General features: G+C 48.8%; 1 protein-coding gene across 1 annotated transcript; it reads right to left on the bottom strand.

Moving 5' to 3' along the window:
• Positions 1-426: 426 nt before the first annotated feature.
• LOC110306100 (secreted and transmembrane protein 1b) lies at positions 427-11,602 on the bottom strand. The gene is made up of 4 exons (XM_021178286.3): positions 11,526-11,602; positions 3,977-4,140; positions 3,438-3,746; positions 427-2,875 (listed from the first exon to the last, which is right to left on the bottom strand). The coding sequence occupies exons 2-4, from the start codon at positions 4,068-4,070 to the stop codon at positions 2,643-2,645; spliced, it is 636 nt and encodes a 211-aa protein (XP_021033945.1). The 5' UTR covers positions 4,071-4,140; positions 11,526-11,602; the 3' UTR covers positions 427-2,642.
• Between the last annotated feature and the right edge of the window lie 383 nt (positions 11,603-11,985).

The following is an 11,985-nucleotide window of genomic DNA, read 5'->3' as shown; positions in this document are numbered from 1 at the left end:
AAGATTGAAATGCCAAGTCAAAAGAAACTTCCTGGCATAGGGGACAAAATGTCTACCCATAATGCCAACTGTCATACCGGGAAAGTGGGCTCAGATTTATCAACAGGTAGACTCATTAACTGAAACAGTTCTACAACATGATCGGGCTCTTGGCCTGCTTTATACAGAACAAAGAGGTATTATTATATGGCTTTAAGAGGAAATTATTATTTCTACACGAGCCATTCATGATTATAATTTGAGTATACTCAAAGAAGCATTACAAAAAGGGGACCGGAGATACCTGGTCACATGGACACAGGAACTGCTGGAGGGAGTTCAAAAGCCACCAAGAATCAGGGATCAAAGTACGAGGGAGGGGGAGATCACGTGGGCATGGCACAAGGACCTTATGGAGCCCTGTGACTGGAGTAGAGGGGAGAGACAGAAGGGAGCCAGGGTGCCTGGGCAGTGCAGAGCAGCATTCAGTCTCAAGCAGAGAAAACCCGAAAAGAAAGAAGCCAAGGGGGAGGAAAGAAAAATCAGTCATTTGTAAGATTCCTGTGGCTGCTAAGCAGCCCCTCCCACTATGAAGGGGGATCAGAGGCGACACCGGCTACCACTTTTATGCATCAGCAGTCTTGACTGGTTTTAGGCCGTATGTAACAGGTCTCAGAAGCCCTAGATGCATGGGTCCCATGAACTGTCTCCAATGTGACCCAGGGTACCAAAGGAGTTGGTGGGCTGGCTTGGCTTGCATTGGCCCAAACCCAGCATTATAATAACACTGATCTTAGTTTAGACTAGAAGGTACACCTCCCTGTGCACCTGGGTTCAGAGTCACCACCTCAGAACTGCTATGGGCCTGATCTGGACCAGGTCAAGGACAACAGGAAGCATCTTCAGCCTCAGCCTTGACCTTGAGGATTCAATGTGTAGGGCTAAGCAAGTGTTTTGTGGTTTAAAAAACATTTATTTTATATCTATGTGTGCACACGTGATTGTATGAATTTGCACCACAGGTGTGCCCGCAGAGATCAGAAAAGATGTTGTGTCCCCTGGGACTGGAGTTATAGATGGTTGTGAGTATCATGTTGGCTATGGGGACCAAGCTGAGGTCCTCTGCAGGAGCACCCAGTACCCTTAATCCCTGACCCATCTTTCCAGCCCTGTCTTGTGTGTTTTTATGTTTCTCAATAACACATGTATATCCTAGCAGACGTATGGCTTTATAGAATCATTGACTTACTATATTTATTTAACGATTTGCATCATGAAGTATTTTACTGAAGAATGAATTACAGTGTATTTAAGACTAAGTTGTTCAAGTTGGTATTAGAGTAAAGAAGATAAACTAGCCCGAGAGGAACAGCAGGTGAGGGCGGAGGTAAGTAGAGAGTCAGAGAGACGGTCTACAAAGAGGTTCATGGGGAATTTGAAGGTCCAGCTATCCTGCCCCCCAAAAGCGGTGCCCACTAGCAGGCCTCGGCCCCTCAGTGAGCTCCTTGTCCCTGAGGTGTCCCTGCAGACAGGCCCACACCACCCCCTAGTGGTAGGAATGCGGTGATGCATCATTTTGGACCTCACATAAGACCGTGGACCCTGAGCAGCAGGACCTGGGAAACTAACTATTGCTGTGAGTCAGCAGACACGATCTATGTGTCAGGAGCAAAGCTGGTACCGATTTTCCCACAAGCCCCTGCTGGCACCGGAGACCATAGGGAAGTGGAGTGAGTTTAGCAGGGAAGGACCTCAGGCCCCCTTTAAAAGGCAGGGTGGATAAACCAGGCCGAGCTGATTTTGGGAAAAGTCGAGGATCTGAGTAAGCAGGTATCGATCACAGGGGAAAGTGTGTTATTGAGAGCTAGAGAGGCCCGGATCATCAGGCCTGTCCCTGTCTCTGCGCAGGACATGATGGGATTCCGTGCTTTTCCCCAGACGTGAGACATGGGCTACTGTGCCTAGCAAATACAAGCAAGGTTATTCCTTGCTGTCGCCAGTGGGTGGTGATAGGTCCATGGATGCTTGCAGGGTAACGGGGACTCCAAGTCCATGGTGTTGGCCTTGCTCTGGGACCTCTAAGAATGGGAATCCATTCTTCAGGGGGCTCCCCCTGAGGTTCCAATCGTCCATAAGGCTCTGAGCCTCCTCATCTGGAGAAAGAGGGAGTCAGAGAAGGAGGAAGAAAGGAAAGGAGTGTGGAAGGAAGGGGAGAGGAGAGGGAGAAGCTGCCTGAGACCCTTGGCTTGGGCCTGTGTGAGGCACAGATGCTGCAGCACAGAGAGCTTACACAAATAAGCAGATACATCACGCACACTTGGGATATTCTGAAATACTTTGATGTCTCCCAAGTCCCAACAGAGTCTACGTTTTGAGTACAGGAGGGGCTCAGACAACTTCCAGGGTATCCTCAGTTAAAAACCACAGTGCCGTCCTCAGTGCAAATTGTCCTGGAGTCTTGGGAGGAACCTGAGGAGTACAGACCCCATTCTGACGTCTACCTGTCCCAAGGTCAAAATGAGGGCTTGGGAGACAGAGAGTTCCTGTGATCTTGTCAATCAGGGCTTGGATTGTCAGCCGTAGCCAGGTGAGGTTCTCTGTAGCCTGATGTTTGGAGCTAATAAGGCCCCTTGAGTATCTTTTGAGGCAGGAATTGAGAGACTTTAGGGGGGCAGTGTCAGGTAGGGGATACCAGGAGACCCATGAATCAGACAAGGTACTGAAATTTGTATCTGTCGAGCTACAGGGAATTGCTTGTACCAAACGAATACACCGATTCCTGTGATGATGATGATGGTAGCGATGGCGATGATGATAACTTCTGTCCACACTGCAGTTGAGGGCTTATCAGGGACCTTAGTGCCTGGCAAGTCCTCTGTCTTCTGTCTGTCTGCAGCTAGATGTGGAGCAGAGATGTGACCGAGAATTGCTTTGCATAATGAATTCCCTCTAGCATCATTCTCTACCTTTGTGCCTCTCCCACCCTTCAATGCTGCTGCCATGATTCCTGTAGAAGTGGGAAAGGGCTGTGCAGGAGGTTGGGGAGCTATGGGTGGGGCTCCAGTTATATGGCCTGAGAGGGAACACTGTGAAGGGAATTGGAGATCATGAACAGCTTCCAGCCCTTAGCTTCTTCCTGGTCTTGGGGTTCTACCAGAGACAAGCGATCAGGTTTGGGGATAGCAGCTGTGATGTACCTCCAAATTATATTGGAAGGAATTCTGATGTTACCTCATCTCCTGCTGGCTCATAGGGCTGCGTTGGATTGAACTGGTGTCAGAGACCAGAGGGAGTGGAACCCAGAGGGACTATACAGGGAAGGGAAGTGTGGGGAGGGCAGTAGGTTTAGACACGTAGGGTCCTTGTTTGTGTGTGGATGCAGATGGAACCCAGAACTCAGTTGTGAGGGGCTCCTCTTTTCCCATGCTCACCCACTCACTTCCTAGCACACAACTCACCATTAACAGTCAGGGTGAAGTTTTTGAACTCTGCCTGGAATCCACGCAGCTTCCACCAGTACTCCCCTGAGTGTTTGCCCTGAGCATCTGTGATCACCAGCTGGGCCTGGCCTCCTTGAATATGAAGCTGCCATGAATCCTTAGAGTAGTTTCCTGGAGGTGTTTGATTGAAGATGATGCTAGTCTTTTCACTGGTAATCAACTCAATGGTGACGTCTCTGAGGTTGTTGGAGATATTACAGGCCATCACCACGCGGCTGCCTCTGTTTACAGACACTTCACGCGCAGTGCAACAAGGTTTGTCCCAGACTATGAAGAGAGCACACTCTTTAGGCTGCATGTTCTTTGACACTCGTGCTAATGCCCTGATATTGAGCCCAGACACTGTTACTGCTTCATCATCAGCTATTCTCAGAGTTGGCTCAACTCAACCTCCTTCAGCAGCTTCCACCATATTGGGTCTGTGAAGTCAAGATCACCACCTGGGCCCGGACTTGGTCGGACCTGCCTACCATGAGGCTAGTAAAACCCAGACTTACCATCGTTATAGGCATTCAGGGAGGCTGCCAGTAGAAGGAGGGCCCAGAGCATTCTGGGAAACAGGCCAGAGGATGTTACAGAGTAGGCCAGCATGGCTCATTCCTAGGATGGACCTCAGGAGACAGTTGTTGTGGTTAGTGTCTTTTGTTGTTGTTGTTGGACACTATATAGAGGAAGGTGAAAGAAGGGGTCAGAAGTTCCCAAAGCAGTTGCAGATACTCATGAAAATAGCACCAGACTGAGAGGAGCTTTGCAGCCCAATGTCCTCCTGCCCACCCGTTCCCAAATTCCTGAACCTGTGCAGAGCCCTCAGGCACTAGTGAAGCCCCTCCACCTGTCCTCACATTTGGTAAGGAGTGTGGGGCTGGCTGAGGTGAAACAATGAGCCAACGCAGCCAGGAGACAGGCACACTGACTGGCTGGCTATACACTTCTTTCTGTGAGCTTACAGCAAACCAAGCAAACCAGGCAAACAGCCCGAGGTGTACTTTGTATGGAAACAGGGTCATGTTACAGTTTTGTCATATTGGCTTGTGACCTGTGAACCGTCTCTCTACTGTACAGCAAGCAGCCCCAGTTCCATGCACATTGCCTGCCTGTCAGAGCTGCCTTGCTCTCTCTGGTGGCTCTCTCTGCTGTTCTCACACCCACCCCACCTGTCCTGTTCAGCCACCCTCACACTGAGCACCACAGCTTATAGGATGTGGCCTGTGTAGTGCCACAATGACTGTCTTGTATCAGAGAGGCCAAGCATCTGGGAGCTGTTCAGTCCGCTAGGCTCAACAGTCCCAGTCTGGTGCTGAAGGCCTGGAGGATTGCTGCTTGTCTTCAGTCTATGTTGAAATCCTGAGGAAGTAGGTTCTAATGTTGGTGAGGGACGGCAGCAGCAGGCTAGATGACCTTTCCAGTGAGTGTCAGGGCAAGCAGGCAAAACCCCAAAGCTTCCTTCTTCCCTTTCCTGTTATCTGGCCACCAGAAGGTGCCGCTCACATTTAGGGTGATTCTTCTTGCTTCAGATAATCTGAGGTCAAGAAAACCCCACACAGAAGTGCCCAGCAGCTGTGTTTTAGTTGACTCCAGGTGTGGTCAAGTGGACAACCAAGATTAGCTTCCATGGTAATTCATGCCAGCAGAGGTGAGACACTGTCAAACCCACCCCTACCTTCCAGCCAAGCAGCCTGCTCGGTGCCTTCTTGCTTAAACCCAAGCTCTGTCTACTTTCCTGATTGCCTATTACTTTTATACTATACGTTTTTAAAGAACAAGTTGTTATGTTTCTTCTGTTTGCCATAAGACAGGCTGTGAGCTGTTTTCAGCAGGTAGACATTTTCTCCTATGCCTCAGAGTCAACCCAGCTGACTCTGTCTTATGGAAGAGGCAACTCCAGGTCCCTGGACATGCAAGCTGCATCTCGCACCATCCCCCACAGGCTCGATATGTAGTTCCCAGGAGAGGATCTACACCCTCCTTCACATCCTTCTTACTAGTGCAGCTTCTGTGGTATATGTAGACCCTGCTCAAAGGTGGGATGTTGACTGGCAATAAAAGCGAAGGCTCTGCCAAACACTGACACTTCCTGTTAGGGACCTCGTCTGCCAGAGAGCTCCCAGAGACAGCATAACCCAACCTCACCTATAGTTTACTGCCTCTTCTATAAATATGTAATAACCTGTTTTCCAGCTCCTCCCACCTTCTACCTTCCACCACCCTAAACACAAACACATTCGTGCTCATGCATGTGCACATACATGTGTGCATACACATGTACCTAAATATTATGTTGGAGGAGGGTAAGACAGTAGAAGTGAGCAACCATGACGATGTCATCAGCTCTGTGTTTCCCACAGGCCTGATGCATGCTATGCACACAGTAGGCACTCAGACAAGTGTGTCTGAACCCACTGAGATGTAGGAAGGGACCCTGTCTGCCTCTCTGAAGCCTCACAGACTTGAACATGGAGCACGACTCTGCTCTCTGGGACATTAGCCAGTAGCCCCTCAGGAAGGTGTGGTCATTGCCCTGTGGGAGCCTAGTCCATACTCCCATGCTGGAGCTAGGCCAGTCAAAGGTCAATCTTGGTCCTCATCTGGACTCATGTGACATGGAAAATTAGCAGCCTCCGCTGAAAGAGTGTTTACATAATGCCTACTGTTCCACTGCTGAAGTTAAGACGGGGACACCCATGGAAAGTGAAAGACAGTCTGGGCTGGGCCTTGAAGTGGGAGCAAGGTCCAGCAGTCCTGGGAGACTGGTGTTCTTTAGCCTTGGGGACTCAGCACTCTAGGGGAGACAGGAATCTTTCAGCTACCAACAAGTGTGACAGGACTTCCATTCCCTAAAAGTCTCCCTGTTGGCTCTTAGGAAGCCCCTGAAAGATTCTACCATACTTTATACCCCACATCCTAATTACCCCACGGCCGTTTCACCTCACTATTTGAACCTATCTTCCTGTTGTTTCCTCATTTTAGGAAACACATCTGTGCAGTCCCCTCCAGATGCCACAAAACATTCACATTCGAAGGCACCCCAAATCCTCCCGAAAAGCTGGAACTGACACTTTCATGGTGGCCTCCATAGGAAGCTGGAATTGTTTATCAAGAGAGCTGCCCAGGTTCCAGGATTCTCGATCGCCCAAAGCCAAGACCATCCTCCGACTTCAGACCCCAATCATCCACGGCTCATCTCATGCTCTCCATGAGGTCATCACAGTGAGAGCCCCAGATGGTTCGATGCTCATCTCTCTTACTCTCAGGTACCTCTGCTTGGAGTGGTGCTACGGCTTTGTTATGGTCACTATGGTTCTCTGGTCGGTCAGGCACCACAGTCAAGTGACTAAGTGAAAACCACAGTATGGTGAAACCGCACAGTAGACCAAGATTCCTTCCCAGAAGGACTGAAGGTATGGGGCCCAGCTTCTTGTTCCTGGCCTCATTAAAGCTGGGCAGGTTGCCCTGACTCTAAAGTGGCCTTTAGTTTACCCTGTGGTCACAAGTGCCGGGTGGACTGAGATTGGCTACCAGAGAAAATGGCAAGCCTTGAGCTGTCCCTCGGGACACTTCCCAGTTCTCAAAGCTGTTTCTGAAATTGGATGGTTAGCCTCTCTTTCTCTCCGGTAGCCTAACTTTGCCTCTCTTAGCGACCCAGTTAGAAACGGATTTGGGAGCAGCCCAGTCAAGGGGGTAGAAGAAACATCAATCCAGCAGTCTTTCCTTCTCTGAGCCCTGGGCCCCTTCATACAGAGGAGTTTTGTCTTCACCAGAACCCCAGGCAACATGATAGTCTATGCTTTTCTTCTTTGGGTGTTTTGGACCTTCTGTCTGAGAATCACAGGTAGATACTCTCTTTCTACCAGGTCAGATGGATCCTCTGGGCTCTAAGAGGCTTGTGTTTGAGTTCACCCTCCAGTGTGCATATTCTGCCGTTTGTCCCTTGTCAGTGACAAGATCAGCCCTGACCACCTGAGAGTCTAGCTCCAGCTCAGCCCAGAGAGCAGCACCCTGGGTCATGGCATACAGATGTCAGTGACCAGGCTCTCTGGATTCTGAGAGCCGGCACTCACAGCAGACCGGGCCAATCGCCTCAAGTCTGGCCTGTGGCTATGTCCACCTCCAGCACTGTGTACTTCCCTTTCTGAGAAAAACAGGGAAACAATGGGGACTTGGGAAAGAAAAGGAGGATTGAGAATTCCAGCACAGTTAACGTTTGTTTTTTTTTTTTTGAAAGATTACTTATACAGAGACAATATTCGTTTATATAAAATATTTCCAAGTAAAAAATGTTTTAAAATAATTAATTGGCTGTGGCAGTGGCACACAGTTTTAATCCCAATAGTTGGGACACAGAAGCTGGTAGACCTCTGTGAGTTCAAAGCCAGTTTGGTTTGCATAACAAGGTCTAAGCCAGCCAAGGCTACACAGGGAGACCCTACCTCCAAAGACAAAAAACAAGCAAACAAACACAAACAAAAACAAATCCCTCTCAACTGGATCTCAAAAAATCAAAAACCAAACCAAGCCAAACACTTAAACTAGCAATGAAAATGCTCAAGGCCTGAGCTAAGAATGTCCTTGGTGTGACTGCCTGATACTTTCTAGGACTTAAACCCACAAGACCATTGCCCTCCGTTTACAATAATGGTACCCTACCTTCTTGAACCTGTGGTGCAGGGTTTACCTGTCTAGTGTCCCTCAGAAGCATCACTTTTTTTTAAAGGTTTATTTATTATTATATCTAAGTACACTGTAGCTGTCTCCAGATGCACCAGAAGAGGGCGTTGGTTCATTATGGATGGTTGTAAGCCACCATGTGGTTGCTGGGATTTGAACTCAGGACCTTTGGAAGGGCAGTCGGTGTTCTTAACCACTGAGCCATCTCTCCAGCCCCAGAAACATCATTTCAATCTCATTTAAATTTGTTTGTTTTACAAGATAAGGATTCTCTGTGTAGCCCTGGCTATCCTGGAACTCACTCTGTAGACCCTGCTGTTGAACTCACAGATATCCTCCTGCCTCCGCCTCTCCAGTGCTAGGATTACACTCAGCATCACTTAGTTTAAAAAAAAAAAAAAAAGGAACTAGGGCTGGAGAGATGGCTCAGTGGGTAAGAACACTGACTGTTCTTCTAAAGGTCCTGAGTTCAAATCCCAGCAACCACATGGTGGCTCACAATCATCGGTAATGAGATCTTATGACCTCTTGTGGTGTGTCTGAAGACAGCTACAGTGTTCTTTTTTTTTTTTTTTAAGACTTGTTTATTTATTTTTTGGTATATGAGTGTTTTGCCTGCATGTATGTGCACCACACACATGCCTGGTGGCCTCAGATCTGGGTCAGAAAAGAAAGGAGGGGGGAGGGGAGGGGAGGGGAGGGGAGGGGAGGGGAGGGGAGGGGAAGGGAGGGGAAGGGAGGGGAGGGGAGGGGAGAGACAATCCCTTGGAACTGGAGTCATGGACAGCTGTGAGCAGTCATGTGTGTACTGAGAACTGAACCTGTATCCATAACGCCCTTAACCTGTGAGGTAGTGCTTTAGTCCCAGCATTTAAATTTTCTTCCTCTTCTTTTTCTCCGGAGCTGAGGACCAAACCCAGGGCCCACCACTGAGCTAAATTCCCAACCCCTTAAATTTCTTTTTTTTTTTTTTTTTTCTTCTTTTTTTTTTTTTTTTCTCGAGACAGGGTTTCTCTGTGTAGCCCTGGCTGTCCTGGCACTCACTTTGTAGACCAGGCTGGCCTCGAACTCAGAAATCTGCCTGCCTCTGCCTCCCGAGTGCTGGGATTAAAGGCGTGCGCCACCACGCCCGGCTGCCCTTAAATTTCTTAATAAGCCTTTGAAGGCAATACCTTCAAAACACACCAAAATCCTATACATGCCTATTTTAAATACAACAAAGTGTGATTTCCTTTGAGGGGAACAACACCAGCTTCTCCCCCTTGGCCTCTCACCCTAAGGGGATGGCACAAGACTCCTGGGTATGTCTTACTCTTTTCCTGAAATTCTTTCTTTCTATTAACTCCTGTCCTTGAATCAGTCTATATTTAAAATGTCTTTTAAGGTCTGGTGAGGTAAATCAAGGTAGTTGCCTCAAAATGATGAATGCCAGGGGTCCATCCCCAGAAACATTGTAAAGGCCTAAAGAGAAGACAGACTCCATAAAGTTGACCTCTGACCTCCACATTTGTGTACACATACAAGCACATGCGCACGCACACACACACATCCACACCCACACACATTCTCTCACATACACATTTTTAATGTCTTTTTCCGGGTGTAGTTGCACCTGGCTTTAATCCTAGCACTCTGGAGGAACAGGCACCAGAAAATAACAAAGAAGATAGGGCCATCTGCCAAGCTGCTGAAAGCACTTGCTGCCAAGTCTAACTGCTGGGTTTGATCCTTGGGACCTACGGAGCTGAAGGAGACAAACCTGAAGTTTGATTCTCCACAGTTAGTGTGGCTCTGGCTTTTCTCCAGAGTCCTAGCTGCTCCACGCCATGTCCTAACACGAGAGTTCTCAGCCTTCTTCCAGTGGACTTGGGTTATGTGCCACCCTTGTGAGGGTGAGATCCGCAAGAGGGAGAAGATGGCGTTATTTCTCTTTCAGGCCTCTATTTTGTCTGTGGACCCAGATCCCAACCACCTTGGCTCTCAGGCCCTGGGAACTTCTGGGGTTTTTCCCAGCTAAAGCAGGATTTCTTTACTTAAGTCAACAGAATGACCAGAAGTAGGCTGAATCTGTGTCCACCTTGCTTGCATCTGTGTTCTTTTGGCTCCAGCTCATGCTCAGCTCTGCATATAAGTATGGCAGTTACTCAAGGAGCCTTTGTCTAACGCCCATGAACTCCTCATGGCTGAGGAGACAAAGAACGGGAGTCTCTGAAGCATCTGTTGGCTTTCGTAGTGTCATGTTCCAGATCCCCCCCCCCCCGAAATGCATGAAAAGTCTCTAGTCATTGTTCTTAGTTTGCAGTGATCCAGGGTGTCAGAATAATATTCTCACAGATCCCTTAACACAGTCACCCCAGCAGGAGGAGTCACCTTTTGGGAACCCCATTATCCCTCAACCAGGACTTATTGGCAGCACCCTACTCAATCAGAACTGAGATAGTGATCAACCAGACTACGCTGTGACCAGGACTTCTTAACGATGTAGACCCTTCCCACTCCTCTATCTAAGCCCAAAGCTCATGTTAGTACCTTAAAGATGGGTTGACAGACTTTGTTGCCATTCTTGCCCAAGGACTATGTGGGTTAAGTCCCTTCCCTGTATTTTTATTTGATTCCTTAGGGGTGACTCTGTTTCAGGACTCAGCTGACACAGCCAACATGGTATGTCACCTTTCTGACACTCCCTTCCCAATGTCTTTGCTGGATCTCCTGATGGAATTGTCGCCATGACCTATGTCCACCAGTTATGAGTGCTGAGCCTCAAAGGAGTTAGAAGCAGATCTGACCCCATCTCATGCAACACAATGGCCTTCAGCTCAGCTGGGAGTTGCATGCATGGAGCCTCAAGGATTTTGCAGAAGAAAGTCACAAGAAGAACCTTCAACCCCACAGCCGGACGTTGGCTTCTACTTATGTTAAGATGAGACCCAAACAACAGGACCCACACAGGTCACTGACTGAGCATAACATAGAGTCTTGATTCTCTGAGTGACCAGCCTCAGAAATTCACCCGTGTCAACCACAGCTCACCTGCGTGCACCAAATCCCTCTCCCTGGCTTATGTACCCATGGTCAGATGACAAGAAAATGCTCTGTTCTCCCCATTCAGTACACACCAAAGAACCCCAGCTGCTGCACCTGCTCCTCCTGGAGCTTAGTGGGAGGCACCTGGAGAGACACAGATCCACTCTGCTCCTGATGTCCAGGGCGCCTGGACACTCCTCAGCCTCACCTTTACTCTGGACAAATCACTGAGACACAGGCATCCAATAAACAGAGGATCTCAGAGAGGCTGCAGCCAGGGACACCCTGCCTGAGGGTCTCACCCGACATACTTTAGAGCCCCAACACTCCGGGTGCCACCTCCCCTCGAGTTCTCACCTGCGTGTATGCTCCAGCTTCTTACCTGCTCCTCTGGCAATGAACTCTGGTGTAACCCTTGCTGAGCTCATCCTGACCTGAGGGCGTGTCTGGGAGGAGGCGGTCCAACTACCACCCATTCTCATACCCAAGGGACTGCATTAATCCAGGAAGAAAACAAACTCCGGGAAAGAGTGTCATTTGCAGGAACTACCCTGAGTCCACACAACAGTGATGAGTTTCTGAGTGACTCCTTCATTAAAACATTTTAATTGAAAGCGGCTTTTAGCTACTTGCCTTAGGAACACAGGAAGAAAGTCTAGGCTTTTCCTAGGCTAGTCATGGCTGCAGTCAGTGTTTGATTCAGGGCTCAGGGACTGCTCATTTAGGGGGACTTGTCTCCCTGCATGAGACATCACAGGCAAGATGACACAGGGAAAGGCAGGAACCTAGCGCCCACACTGGACACAGTGCATGGGCT

Source organism: Mus caroli, unplaced genomic scaffold (genome assembly GCF_978045245.1).
Source record: "Mus caroli unplaced genomic scaffold, Mus_caroli_1 scaffold_13, whole genome shotgun sequence".
Classification (NCBI taxonomy): Eukaryota; Metazoa; Chordata; class Mammalia; order Rodentia; family Muridae; genus Mus; species Mus caroli.
The sequence above is the reverse complement of the archived record's forward strand: the minus strand, read 5'-3'. Positions and strand labels throughout refer to the sequence as shown.